Here is a 15,538-nt window from a genome sequence, read left to right on the forward strand (position 1 = left end):
ATGTTCCCTCCCTCTTGATGAAAGTGAAAGAGGAGAGTGAAAAAGCTAAAACTCAACATTCAAAAAACTAAGATCATGGCATCCAGTTCTATCACTTCATGGCAAATAGATGGGGAAACAATGGAAACAGTGATAGACTTTATTAGCTTGGGTTCCAAAATCACTGCAGATGATGACTGAAATTAAAAGATGCTTACTCCTTGGAAGAAAAGCTATGACCAACCTAGACAGCATATTAAAAAGCAGAGATATTACTTTGCCAATAAAGGTCCATCTAGTCAGAGCTATGGTTTTTCCAGTAGTCATGGATGGATGTGAGAGTTGGACTAAAAAGAAAGTTGAGTGCTGAGGGACTGATGCTTCTGAACTGTGGTGTTGGAGAAGATGCTTGAAAGTCCCTTGGACTGCAAGGAGATCAAACCAGTCCATCCTAAAGGAAATCAGTCCTGAATATTCATTGAAGGACTAATGCTGAAGCTCAAACTCCAATACTTTGGCCACCTGATGGGAAGAACTGACTTACAGGAAAAGACCCTGATGCTGGGAAGACTGAAGGCAGGAGGAGAAGCGGACAACAGAGGATGAGGTGGTTGGATGGCATCAGCAACTCAATGGACATGAGTTTGAGCAAGCTCCAGGAGCTGGTGATGGACAGGGAAGCCTGGTGTGCTGCAGTCGATGGGGTCGCAAAGACTCAGACATGACTGAACAACTGAACTGAACTGAACCTCCCTCTAGAATCTATCTCCCACTTCCCACCCAGCCCACCTTTCTAGATTGTCACAGAGCACTAGTTTGAGCTCCCAGAGTCATACAGCAAATTCCAACTGGCTAACTATATTACTGCGATTCATGGGGTTGGAAAGAGTCAGACACAACTGAGCGACTGAACTGAACTGAACTATATTACACGTGGTAGTGTGTATGTTTTCATGCTACTCTCTCCATTTGTCATACCTTCTCCTTTCCCTTCTAGCGTCCAGAAGTCTGTTCTCTATGTCTGTAGCTCCACTGCTGCCCTGCAAATAGGTTTGTCAGTACCATCTTATGCATTCCAGATATATGCATTAATAAACGATATTTGTTTTTCTCTTTCTGACTTACTTTATATGATAGGCTCTAGGTTCATCCACCTCATTAGAACTGACTCAAATGCATATCAGTCTCATCTTATGCATTCCAGATATATGCATTAATAAATGATATTTGTTTTTCTCTTTCTGACTTACTTTACTCTATATGATAGGCTCTAGGTTCATCCAGCTCATTAGAACTGACTCAAATGCATTCCTTTCTATGGCTGGGTAATATTCCTATATACACACACACACACACACACATATAATATTCCTATATATATATATATATATACACATACACCACAGTTTCCTTATCCATTCATTTGTTGATGGATATCTAGGTTGCTTCCATGACCTAGCTATTGTAAACAGTGCTGCAATGAACACTGAAATACATGTGTGTTTTTCCAGTTATGATTTTCTCAGGGTATATGCCCATAGTGGGACTGTTAGATCATATGGTAGTTTTATTCCCAGTTTTTTAAGGAATCTCCATATTGTCATCCACAGAGGCTATATCAATATACTTCCCACCAACAGTTTAAGAAGGTTCCCTTTTTTCCACATCCTCTCTAGCATTTACTGTCTGTAGATTTTTTAATAAAGGAAATTCTGACTGATGTGAGGTGGTATCTAATTGTAGTTTTGATTTGCATTTCTCTAATCATAAGAAATGTTGAGCATCTTTTCATGTGTTTATTAGCCTTCTCTATGTCTCTGGAGAAATGTCTGTTTAAGTGTTCTGCCTACTTTTTGATTGAGTAGTCTGTTTTCTGGTATTGAGTTGTATGAGCTGCTTGTATATTTTGGGGATCTTTACTCAGTTGTTTCATTTGCTATTATTTACTCCCATTCTGAGGGTTGTCTTTTCACCTTGTTTATAGCTTCCTTTGTTGTGCAAAAGCTTTTAAATTTAATTAGGTCCCACTTGTTTATTTGTTTTTATTTCCATAATTCTAGGAGGTGGGTCACAGAGGATCCTGCTGCGATTTATGTCATACGGTGTTCTGCCTATGTTTTCCTCTAAGAGTTTTATAGTTTCTGGTCTAAAACTTAAGTCTTTAATCCATTTCAAGTTTATTTTCGTGTACACTGTTAGGAAGTGTTCTAATTTCATTGTTGCACATATAGCTATCCAGATAAAAACCATGTGATAATCTTAACAGATGCAGAAAAAGCTTTCAGCAAAATTCAGCACCTATTTATGATTAAAAACTCTTCAAAAATGGGCAGAGGGCGAGTTACCTCAACACAATAAAGGCAATGTATGATAAACCCACAGCAAACATTATTCTCAATGGTGAAACACTAAAAGCTTTTCCTCTAAGATCAGGAACAAGACAGTGATCCTGAACAGTGTCCACTCTTGCCACTATTATTCAACATAGTTTTGGAAGTTCTAGCCAAGACAATCAGAGAAGAAAAATAAATAAAAGGAACCCAGACTGGGAAAGAAGAAGTAAAACTCTGTTGGCAGATGACACGATATGACTATACATAGAAAAACCTAAAGATAATGTTCAGAAAAGTCATGGGATACAAAATCAATACACAGAAATCACTTGCATTCCTATAGACTAATAATAAAAAATCAGGAGAAATTAAGGAATCAATTCCATTTACCACTGCAACAAAAAAGAATAAAATACCTAGGAATAAACCTGCCTAAAGAGACAAAAGAGCTGTATGCAGATAACTGTAAGACACTGATGAAAGAAACCAAAGATGATATAAACAAATGGAGAGGTATCCAAGTATCCATGTTCTTCCAATATTGATTGGAAGAATCAATATTATGAAAATGATAATACTACCAAAAGGAATCTACAGATTCAATGCAATCCCTATTAAATTACCAATGGCATTTTTCACAGATTTAGAACAAAAAATTACAATTCATAGGGAAACACAAAAGATCCCAAATAGCCAAAGCAAGCTTGAGAAAGAATGGAGCTAGAAGAATCAACCTTCCTAACTTCAGACTACACTACAAAGCTACAGTCAATACAGTATGGTACTGGAACAAAAACAGAAAGACAGACCAAACCCACACACCTATGGGCACCTTGTCTTTGACAAAGGAGGCAAGAATATACAATGGAGGGAAGATAATCTCTTCGATAAGGGGTGCTAGGAACCTGCCTATCTTTAGGCAGGTGACACACTGCATTGACAGCTTTCTAAGTCCTGACGCCATGTAGCGCAGGTCCTCTGACTTTTTTTCAATCCTGTGTGACTATTCAGTCCAATGTTTTTCCACATTAATTTTAGAATAAGCTTGTTGACATCTACAAAACAAACAAAAAAACCTGTTGGATTTTAAATTAAATTATGTTGAATCCATAGACCAATTTGAGAACTGACATCTTCACAATTGACTCTTAAAATCCACAAACAGGCCTTCTCTCTCCACTTACTTAGCTCTTTAATTTTTCTGAACAATATTTGGTAGTAACTGGTACACAAGTGTTGCACATCTTTTAATTTATCCCAGAGTATGTTATACATCTTTTTGGTAATGAAAATAGTGATTTAAAATTTCTGAGTGTTTGGTGTTACTATATAAAAATACAAGTGCTATTTGTGTGTTTATCTTATATCCCACAACCTTGCTGAACTCATTTTTATTTCTAATATCTTTGTAGATTTAATAGGATTTCTATAAAGACAACCATTATGTTTAATAATAGAGATAATTTTTCTTCATTCTTTCTAATCTGGATATTTTTCATATGTTGTTAACATTGGCTAAAACATATATGACAATGCTGAATAGAAGTGGAGAGAGCGAACATCCTTGCTTTGTCCCTGATATTAGAGAAAAGTACTCAGTTTTTAATCATTTAAGTATGATGTTAGCTGTATATTTTTTGTGAATGTTTCATATTGGGTTGAAGAAGGTCCCTTCTAAGTACTATGAGGGCTTTTTATCAGGGATGGATGTTGGATTTTGACATCTTCTTTTATGTATCTACTAAGATGGTAATGCTTTTTATTTTTACTAAGTTGAACTATATTGATCAGTAAATCAACTGAATATTCCTGGTCACAATGAAGTATCCTTTTTTTGTATTATTGGATTGGGTTTTCTAAAATTGGGGTGGGGTGGCAATGTCAAAATCCAACATCCATTCTAGAAAAAAGCCCTCAGTATTCTGAATATGAATAGAAGGAAACTTCATACCAATACAGGGGACCATATGCATGTTGGGATAATATTGTTATAAGGGACAAAAGAAGACACATTCTAGACTAATTTTGCCCCAGAGATGTTCTAAGTACTCTATCTGAAGCCCATGAATTATGATAAGAGTCTCAATTCTAGCTAGTACAATAAGGATGGTTACAGGCTGTCTGTGCACTCTGAAGATTATGCCCAAAGATCTTCTCAAGTGTTGGTTTTTTCCCTCAGCCTTCATTAGTTTCCTCATGGCTGATCAGTACTCAGCTCAAAGACTTGGGTGGGACTCCGCAAATCTCCTGTGTTCTTTGTCTATGTAGCTCTTTCCCTTCAGGTACTGTGAACTGCAAACTAGCTGGCTAGCTGTTAGACTTCCCAAACTTGCAGCTCCATTTTCTCAACTGAAAGAGACTGTTGAATTCTACGTGGGTTCTCCTCTGCAATGAACTGGGAACCCTCTTCAAGTGGTAAGCTGGGTTAATCAAAGGGCACACATCCTATGAAAGAAAAAAATGGCACTAGGTAGAAAATAAGGGCCAAGTGTATTTAGTTTTGGCTAGGTATTGGCATTTTGAGGATTTATATTAAACACAGTAGATTTGGGGGAGAGGTTTGAGGGATAAAGAGGTGGGGGGAAGGACAGAGCAATCCTGAATGTATACGCTGAGAAATATATTTCACACTTCATTGCAATTTATAAGTTAAATGCCCCCTTTTTTCCCTAGAGAACTGAAAATAGTTTATTATTACTAGAATATTTGAGGAAAACAAAGAAAGATGAGATCAAAGAGATAAATCTTATAATACCATATTTTTTATAATCAAATATGATATCATTTTTATTTATCCTTATTAAATTTCATCACTTAACTGGTATTTCTAATCTATTAAAATTGTCAGAAGTCTCATTTTGACATTTAATTTATTTGATAATTTATTAACATGTTCCATTATTTGCATTCTCTATATCTACATTATCCACAAACACAAGTTTACCTGAATCATTTATAGTGAAGCATATCAGTATTAATTTGTCAGAAGAATTTTTTGAGACTGGTTCAATAATTATCAAATATATCAAATTGCCCTATATCCAATATTCATTATTCTATAATCCATATTATGACAAATCATCTCAAATATACTATATATGTATATCACTGCTTATTGGACTGTCATACAAGTACTACATATCTAGTGAAATGAATTCATATGAATAACAATCATATCAGAAAAGTTAAAGTCATCCTGACATGATTTGGAGTTCTGTTGTTGTGTTGTTTGGTTGTTGTGTTTGGCCCTTTGCGACCCCATGGACTATAGCCTGCCAGGCTCAGGATTTTCCAGGCAAGAATACTGGAGTGGGTTGCCATTTCCTTTTCCAGGGAATCTTCCCAACCCAGGCGGAGAAGGCAACGGCACCCCACTCCAGAACTTTTGCCTAGAAAATCCCATGGACGGAGGAGCCTGGTAGGCTGCAGTCCATGGGGTCGCTAGAGTCGGACACGACTGAGAGACTTCACTTTCACTTTTCACTTTCATGCATTGGAGGAGGAAATGGCAGCCCACTCCAGTGTTCTTGCCTGGAGAATCCCAGGGATGGGCAAGCCTGGTGGGCTACCATCTATGGGGTCGCACAGAGTCGGACACGACTGAAGTGACTTAGCAGTAGCAGTCCCAACCCAGGAATCAAACCTGCATCTCCTGCATTGCAGGCAGATTCTTTACTACTGAGCAACCAGGGAAGCCCTTTTTGAGCCATGTAGTAGCTTGTAATTTGACTACTTCCTCTTCTAGGTAAGGAAAAATAATTTCCCTAATAAGCTATACTAAGTTCTAGTCAAACTTTAAAGTTTACTGATTTGTAGAATCAATTTTTAAAACTGTGATAAAATGTACATAAGGTAGTAAACTTTTACCATTTTAACAATTTTAAGTGTTAAATTAACTGACATTATATTCACAATGTTCTGCAATCATTTCTACTATCCATTTCCAGAAGTTTTCTGTCATCCCAAACAGAAGCTTTGTACTCATTAAATAATAACTCCTAATTCCCTTTTCCCCTCAGTGCCTGGTAACCACTGTTTTGCTATCTCTCTCTGAGTTTTTCTATTTTAAATACTTCATTTCAGAGGAATTCTTATAGGAAAATCCAATATGTGTCTGCTTGTACAGGTAGGGCTAATTTCACTTAACATAAGTGTCTTCAAGGTTCATTCAGATTTTATCATGTATCAGGTAAAAGATTTTATTTAATTTATTCTGTATTTTACCAAAATCCATTCCTTTTAAAGACTGAATAATATTCCACTGTATTTAATATATCACATTTATCTATTCAACCACTGAAAAACATTTGCTTTGCTTCCAACTTGTGGCTACTGTGAACAATGCTGATAAACACTGGTGTAAAAGCATTTGAATCCCTGCTTTGAGTTTTTTTTTTTTTTTTTAATACTTATAAGTGGAATTGTTGGATCATATGGTAATAGTAAAAACAAAGAATATGGCATCTGGTCCCATCACTTCATGGCAAATAGATAGGGAAACAATGCAAACAGTGACAGGCTACTTTTTTGGGCTCCAAAATCACTGTGGATGGTGACTGCAGTCATGTAATGAAAAGACATTTGCTCGCCAGAAGAAAAGCAATGACAAACCTAGACAGCATATTAAAAGCAGAGACAGTGCTTTGCCTACTTCGCCTACAAAGGTCAATCTAGTCAAAGATATGGTTTTTTCAGTAGTCATGTATGGATGTGATAGCTGGATAATAAAAAAGGCTGAGCGCTGAAGAACTGATGCCTTCGAACTATGATGCTGGAGAAGATTTTTGAGAGTCCCCTGGACAGCAAGAAGATCAAACCAGTCAATCCTAAAGGAAATCAACCCTGAACATTCATTAGAAGGACTGATGCTGAAGCTGAAGCTCCAATACTTTGGCCACTTGATGCAAAGAGCCAAGTCATTGGAAAAGACCCTGATGCTGGGAAAGATTGAAGGCAGGAGGAGGGGATGACCGAGGTTGAGATGGTTGGATGGCATCACCGACTCAATGGACATGAGTCTGAGCAAACTCCAGGAGCTGGTGAAGGACAGGGAAGCCTGGCATACTGTAGTCCATGAGGTCACAAAGAATTGGACATGACTGAGTGACTAAACAACAACAATGGTAATAATTCCCTGTTTAACTTTTTGAGGAGCATCGAATTGCTTTTCACAGCAGCTGCATCATTTACATTCCCAGCAACCATGCACAAGGGTTTCCATTTCTCAACATTCTTGGCAATACTTGTTATTTTCCATTTTTTGACAATAGGCATCCAAAAGGGTACCAAGTAGTATCTCATTTTGGTTTCATATGCATTTCTCTAGTGATCATTGATGGTGAGCATCTTTTCATGTGTGCTTATTGCCAGTCTGTATGTCTTCTATGAAGAAATGTTTAAGTCCTTTGATCATTTTTAAACTGGATTGTTTCCTGTGTCGAGATATATTTGAGTTGTTGAGATATACATTAATCCCTTATCAGATGTATTTATTTTCTTCCATCCATGTGTTGTCTTTCACTTTCTTGATAGTGTCCTTTGATGCAAAAAGGTTTTTAATTTTAATGAAGTCCAATTACTTTTTTTGTTGATTGCACTTTTGAAGTTTTTTTAAACAATAAAGAACATTTTTATATTATCAGCATTTTCTGCAAAACTAATCATTCTTAGGCCTCTATTCTTTTCTATTCTCCTATATCTCAGCCAAACTTTCAGCACTGCTCCTTCATTCTGTAAATGCGTTCCATCATTTTTACATATGTTTTACAAATGTGAGCTCTTATTAAACAGCTTTCTGTATGTTCTCCAAGCTTTTTATTCTTGTTAAGGCTCTTCTTTATTTTCCTTTTAATTAAGGTCATTTGAGATTTTAAAGTCATAACTGAATTTTTGCTGGTATTCAACCCTCTCAAGTTTTACTTTCCAAACCTCATTCTTTAGAATGACATTTATCTTTTTTAAAAGTTTTAAAGTTTGTCTTCTTAAAGTCTAAGTATTGCCATTCTACTGTTTCTGACTATAAAGGACTCTGGATTCAAGTATCAACTTCTCCCAAGCACTCTCAGACTGCTATACTAATGACCAACTCGTTAACATTATTTAAAGAGTCTAGAATAGCACTTTTCTTAAGAGCTTCCTGTACCTAGAAAATAACATTGACAATACGGAAAATCTGAAACATAGATTTCAGTCAAATGAGACCTCTAGCAGATACCTAGGAGATCAAGGTTTTTACCACTATTTTTTCCCATTATGTCAGTTTGTTGGTCGTTAAGAATGTAGCATGTCCTTCAATTGGTTAAGGGCCCTTAGAAGATATCCACACCATATGATTTCCACACCAATAACCCACAAGTTACTTCCAGGTCAAATTTTATGTTATTCTAGGCAGACAATATAGTTATTTTATTTAGATATAAAATTGGTGAATATAATCAAACTAAGTTAGAATCATAGAATCTGAATCAGAATGGACTTCTGAGGTAATTCACACAACTTCACACATTCATAAAAGGAAGATATAGCAAACGTCTCCTTTTTTTCTATTTCAAGGATTTTTATAGTCCACAAGTATTTATGGATTTTTATAGTCTACAGGTAAGACAGAAGGTATGAATATTAAATAAGAAAAAAATTTTGTTTTTCACTAAAGTTTGAATGAAAGAAATTATAATCTCGATTAAACACATTTAACTACAAATTACAATATACAACCATATAGTCATAATTTATTAAACTGACTCAAGACCTTGAAAATGTACTTAACTTCATAAAACATTTATTTTAACTAGATATCACGTATCTTAATCCATGAAAATTTCAAACAAAAACATTATTTTACAGTTCAGAAAACAGTTTATGTTAAGGGCTAAGGATTAGGGGAAGGCTTGACCGACAAAGATGATGAAAATGTTTTTTATCTTTCTTATGCTTACAAGTCACATAACAGGTATACATTTGCAAGAGCTCACAGAAATGTTATAGGAGCTCATAGGAGTGAATGTTACCATGTGTAAATTATCAACCTGAACAACCAAATTTTTTAAAAGACTAATTGTTTATTATGTAAGGAATTAGTATATTCTAAAGGAAATACTGAAAATAATGAACTATATTGGACCAAACTGAGGCCATTTTACTGTGTAATTCTCAAGTGTACTTATGCAGTTATTTAAGTTTTTATTTATGTATTTCTAAACACATACACAAACAGAAACCAAAAGCAAGGTACTTTTATCTAAAAAAATTACTCACCATCTCGTTTCCAAAAAGTATGTCAACAAAAGGCATAACTTTCATCAATGATTCCTTGTAGAACTGACTAATAAATGGTGCAGACAGATTCAAAGTGAAAATTCTGTTGTTTTCAGAAGCATGGTGAGCCACTTTTAAAACCGACTCTGGAGAAACTGTGAGGAAAAAACCCTGGGTAAAGAAAAAAAGGAGAAATTAGAAATGCTATCTCCACAGAATCATTCTCAGTGAGAATACAAGTAAATCTATACAAAATACAGATGAATCACAAGCTGGAATCAAGACTGCCAGGAGAAATACCAACAACCTCACATATGCAGATGCTATCACTCTGATGGCAGAAAAGTGAAGAGGAAATTAAAAAGCCTCTTGATGAGGGTGAAAGAGGAGAGTGAAAAAGTTGGCTTAAAACTCAACATTCAAAAAACTTAGATCATGGCATCTGGCCCCATCATTTCATAGCAAGTAACAGATTTTTTGCCCTGGGCTCCAAAATCACTGTGGACGGTGACTGCAGCCTTGAAATTAAAAGACGCTCCTTGGAAGGAAAGTTATGACAAACCTGGACAGCATATTAAAAACAAGAGACATCACTTTGTCAACAAAAGTCTGTATAGTTCAAGCTATGGTTTTTTCAGTACTCATGAATAGATCTGAGAATTGGACCACAGACAAGGCTGAGCGCCAAAGAATTGATGCTTTCAAATTGTGGTGCTGGAGAAGACTCGTGAGAGTCCCATAAAATGCAAGGAGATCAAATCAGTCAATCCTAAAGGTAATTAATTTTGAATATTCATTGGAAGGACTAATGTTGAAGCTGAAGCTTGAATACTTTGGCCACCTTACGTGAAGAGCTGATTCACTGGAAAAGACCCTGATGCTGGGAAAGATTGAAGGCAAAAGGAGAAAGGATTGGCAGAGGATGAAATGGTTACGCAGCATTAACAACTCAGTGGACATTAATCTAAGCAAACTCCACAAGACAGTGAAGGACAGGGGAGCCTGGCATGCTGCAGCCCACGGGGGTCACAAAGAATTGGACATGACTGAGCAACTTAACAACACCAACAACATACATAATACAAAAGCCTCTACAAGTGAAAGTGAAAGTGAGAGTTGCTCAGTCATGTCTGACTATTTGCAACTCCACAGACTATACAGTCCTGGAATTCTCCAGGCCAGACTACTGGAATGGGTAGATGTTCCCTTCAATAGCAGATCTTCGCAACCCAGGGATTGAACCCAGGTCTCCCTTATTGCTGGCAGATATTTTTTTACCATCTGAGCCACAAGGGAAGCACAGCCTCTACAATGTAAACCTTAAAAATGCAATTATAAAATGCAAAGCAGGAAACTATAGCATTTGATCAGAGAAAAGTTTATCATATGAGTAGTGTATGCTTAATATGTGCCATTTCATTAGAGAAGAAGAGTTACCTTAAGTTACAAAAGAGCTATTGAAATGCTCACTTATAATGAGAGACTAACGACATCCCTCTTGCAAACTCAAAAAGTTTAAAGAGAAAATAAGATTTTGAACATTAAAAAATCAACTTTCTGGCAGAAGTCATGTGTACTGGGGTATATTTTTGAAGGGTATCTCTCCCTTAAAAATCTTGAAGTATTTAGAAAGAACTTTATAATTATCTCTTACTAAAGTATTGCTAATAAAATTATAAGAAATATGTTCTCCAATCAAAATAACATAAAATTTTCTCATCATTTAAAATTCTAATCCATTAATTCTTTACCAATATTCAACTCTTTAGAAAGGTAACATCATTTATTATTAGGTAATATCATTTAATCTTTTCATCTTCATTTTTTAACCAAATACCATGTCACTTGCAAACTATGAGCATTCAAGCTGCTTTGCTATTTTTGTCACTTGGAGAATTAAGATGAGCAGTGTATATTGCATCTTGTCTCCATAGTAATATGGATGTATTTGCTCTTTAGTCTTTCATTTAATGAGGAGAGTTTAAAACTCTCCCCTCCTCCTAATTCTCCCCAAACTGTTTCAGCATGAAATAAAAACCTCCCAGAGTTAGCACTCTGCCAGCTGTGGATTAACCACAGACAGCCATAGAATGGTCTACATAAATAGTAACCTGGTCAAATAATTAGGCTTCTCACCAACTTCAGACTGAAAATTTGATCTGTGCTAAAATACATCTGATTGTAATTTAAGGTACAGAACAGTATGCCCCTGGAGTTTAAATTTGGCCTCATTCCAAATGTGTGTATGTTGTGTATGTGTTAACTTTAAAATGCAACATAAGAGCATGTGATGTGGACAGCAGAATTTCCATTTTGTCAATTTTACAAAGAATATACAAAAAAAGGTCAGTTTTTAATTGAGGCAAATTCACAATTTAAATTAATTCCATTTTTTGAATTGTTTCTTGTTTCTCTTTAAGTAAATATTTAGTATTTGAGCAATTATGGATTTGTGCTCTGTTAGAGTGCAAAGACCTAAAACTGATGCCAACCATAATTTTTCTTTCTTGATTTATATCCATTGCTAAGCCACATGTTTCAGAGTATAGTATCACCAAAAATAAAAACAGTGCCAGTATAAATTTTTTTTTCAAGTAACAGGTCTGTAATAAAAACAGACCAATAATTTAGAGAGCTATAGTTTAGAAAAACACTCTATAGAATCAACAAAACTCTTGTAATATCCTAATTAGGAATTTCAGTCAGCACAACAGTTAGCCCTGCTACTCTTTGGCCATAAGAACAATGAAAAGCAAAGCAGATCCTAACTCTTAGAGACTGGCTAATATTAATCAGAACTGAGGGTGAAGTGAGACAATTTTATCCATTAAAATGAAAACTGAAGCAGAACAAAAAGGCAGGAGGAAAAGGAATGGGGAAGGCCCAAGGCAGAGCCAAAGAACCTTTTTTTTTTAATCAGAGGCAGATATAAAATTTGGAAATCCCAAGTATGCAGATTTGTCAGTCAGCCACTCTGAGGATTTCTCAGGGTAGCTTAAATATGGGGGAGTGTAAGGAACTGAAGTGTTTAAAATACTAAAAGAAAATAAACTGCTCATTTAAAATCACATCAAAAATAATATACCCACAACTAAACTTAACCAAGGAGGTGAAAGAGCTATACTCTGAAAACTATAAATCACTGATGAAGGAAAATGAAAGATAATACACATACAATAAAGGAAAGATATTCCATGTTCATGGAATAGAAGAATTAAAAAGATTAAAATGTCCATATCACTAAAACCAATCTATAGATTCATTGTAATCTCCATCAGACAACTCAAAGCATCTTCTACAGAGCAAGAACAAATAATCCTAAAATTTATACGGAATTATAAAAGATCCCAAATTGGCAAAGCAATCTTGAGAAAGAAGAAGAGAGCTGGAAGAATCTTGTTCCCCGACTTCAGACTATACGACAAAGCTACAGTCATCAAAACTGTATAGTACTGGCACAGAAAGAGAAACATAGATCAACAGAAAGGAATAGAGGGCCCAAAAGAAACTCATGCATTACGTTTAATTAATCTATGAGAAAGGAGGCAAGGATAAACAACGGAGAAAAGACAGTCTTTTCAATGACTGGTGCTGACAAAACTGGACAGCTACGTGTAGAAGAAAGAAATTAGTACATACTCAAACATCATATACAAAAATAAACTAGGAATGTATTAAAGACCTAAAACCTAAATGTAAGACTGGATGCCATAAAACTCCTAGAGAACAACAGAGGTGAAATACTCTTTGACAGATATTATTGCAATTTGGGGGGAATCTGTCTCCTAAAGCAAAGGAAATAAAAGCAAAACTAAACAAATGGAATTTAATTAAACTTAAAATCTTTTGTACTGCAAAGGAAACCATCAACAAAATAAAAACACAATCTACGGAATGAGAGAAGTTTGTAAATAATTGACCAATAAAGGGTTAATATCTGAAATGCTATATAAATAGCCTATATACCTCAATATCAAAAATATAAGCAATCCAATTTTAAAAATGGGCAGAAGATCTGAGTAGACATTTCTAAAGAAGATATACAGATGACCAATAGGCACATGAAAAGATTCTTAATCATTAGAGAAATGCAAATCAGAGCCACAGTGAGATATCATGTCACATCTGTCAAAAGGGCTGTCATCAAAAGGTCTATAAATAATAGATATTTGCAAAAATATGGAGTAAAAGAACAATTGAACATTGTTGGTGGGAATGGAAATTAGTACTGGCACTACATAAAACAGTATAGAGGTTCCTCAAAAAATTAAAAATAGAACTACCATATGATCCTGCCATTCCAGTGCTAAATATATATTCAAAGAAACCAAAAACACTAATTCAAAACAATAAAAACACTCCAAAGTTCAAAGCAGCTAAAAGCAACTAAATGTCCATCAAAAGATGAATGGATAAAGATTACTCAGCCATAAACAGGAATGAAATTCTGCCACTTGCAACCATGTGGACAGACCTAGAGTGTATTATACTTCATGAAATAGGTCAGACAGAGAAAGACAGATACTTTTTATTATCACATATGAATGTAATAATCATAGATATAAAAAGACAACTGTGGTTACCAGAAGTGGGGCAGGGCAAGATGGCAATATGGGATTAAGAGATATAACCTATTACGTATAAAATAAATAGGCTGTAAATATATGCACTGTACATGACAGGAAAATGAGCCATCATTTTCTAATAATTTAAATGAAATATAAATCTATTAAAAAATAGAATCAGTATGTTGTACATCTGAAACTAATGTAATATTGTAAATCAACTATAGTTCAATCAACAAAATACATAGAATATAAAATCATTGTAGTAACTTAATGATGAGGAAAGGTTGCTAAAAATCACTATATTATTCCTGCTGATGGGAGTGCAACTGACACTTTTCCAAGAAAATAAACTGAAAATATTACGAAATATAAAATTCATATTCTTTGATGCAATAATTCTAAGAGTCTACCTCAAGTAAATAATTCAAAATATGGAAAATATTCATTTAGGAACACATCAGTATACTATACATGTGACTTAAACATAAATATTCAGTAATAGAGGAATAAGTAGTCAAGTAAGAATTGGCATATACACCCATTCTAAATTTGGCTATGGATCACTTAAAATGTGGCTAGTGCAACTGAAGAATTGAATTTCAAATTTTATTTAATTTTAATTTAAATATAAGAAGCCACATGTCGATAATGAGCATATGAAATGTGGTTAGTGTGACTGTGGAACTGAATTTCTGATTTAATTTTTTTGAAATTTCAAAATGGAAGGAAGGAAAAATATTCTTCTATTAAACACATTTTTATTGTTTTGGTACGGTTACATTTCATTTTGACCATTGACAATTTAGTGACTGTGCTGTGTTACAAATGTAAAACAGATACCAATTTCAAAGAAAAAAAGATTAAAAATATAATTAATAATTTTATATGAATATGTGTTGAAATGATAATTATTTTAGATATTTGAAGTTAAATATATTGTTAACATTAATTTACTTGTTTCTTTTTACATTTTCAAGGTCTCTACTAGAAAATTTTAAATTATGTGGGTTTTATTGTATTTCCACTAGATAATGCTATTCTAGAGAATACTTTGAAGATATTAAAAGGGAAATTATGAAGCAAAGCGGCAAAGTGGAAAATGTTTATGCCACACAAGTGTTAAATGAAACAGAAGCTATACAAGCAGTATATGCAAAATATGGTTATAAACTATATTATATCAATAGGAAAAGAATCTACTAGGGAATACTCCAAAAGCAGATATGGTCAAATTTCAGTAGAAAAATTATGGGTGCTTTTCATGTTTTTATTTTTGAAATTTTGGTGAAGTGGTTTGATCATTCTCTTTAAAAGAGGGACCTCCCTGGTGGTCCAGTGGTTAACAATCTGCCTGACAATGCAGGGGACAAAGGTTTGATTTCTGGTCCAGGAAGATCCACAAGC

The 15,538-nt window shown here is 34.7% G+C and overlaps 1 protein-coding gene across 4 annotated transcripts in view; it reads right to left on the reverse strand.

The window, feature by feature from the left end:
• Window positions 1-15,538, reverse strand: part of ADK (adenosine kinase) — a 549,091-nt gene that overhangs the window by 157,305 nt on the left and 376,248 nt on the right. For all 4 annotated transcript variants that reach the window (XM_070364706.1, XM_070364703.1, XM_070364705.1 and 1 more), the window contains one exon: window positions 9,567-9,737. In XM_070364706.1, the coding sequence (XP_070220807.1) occupies window positions 9,567-9,737 (171 nt within the window). The remainder of the gene's footprint in view (window positions 1-9,566; window positions 9,738-15,538) is intronic.

The sequence above is a fragment of the Bos mutus genome, chromosome 28 (assembly GCF_027580195.1).
Source record: "Bos mutus isolate GX-2022 chromosome 28, NWIPB_WYAK_1.1, whole genome shotgun sequence".
NCBI classification, from domain to species: Eukaryota; Metazoa; Chordata; class Mammalia; order Artiodactyla; family Bovidae; genus Bos; species Bos mutus.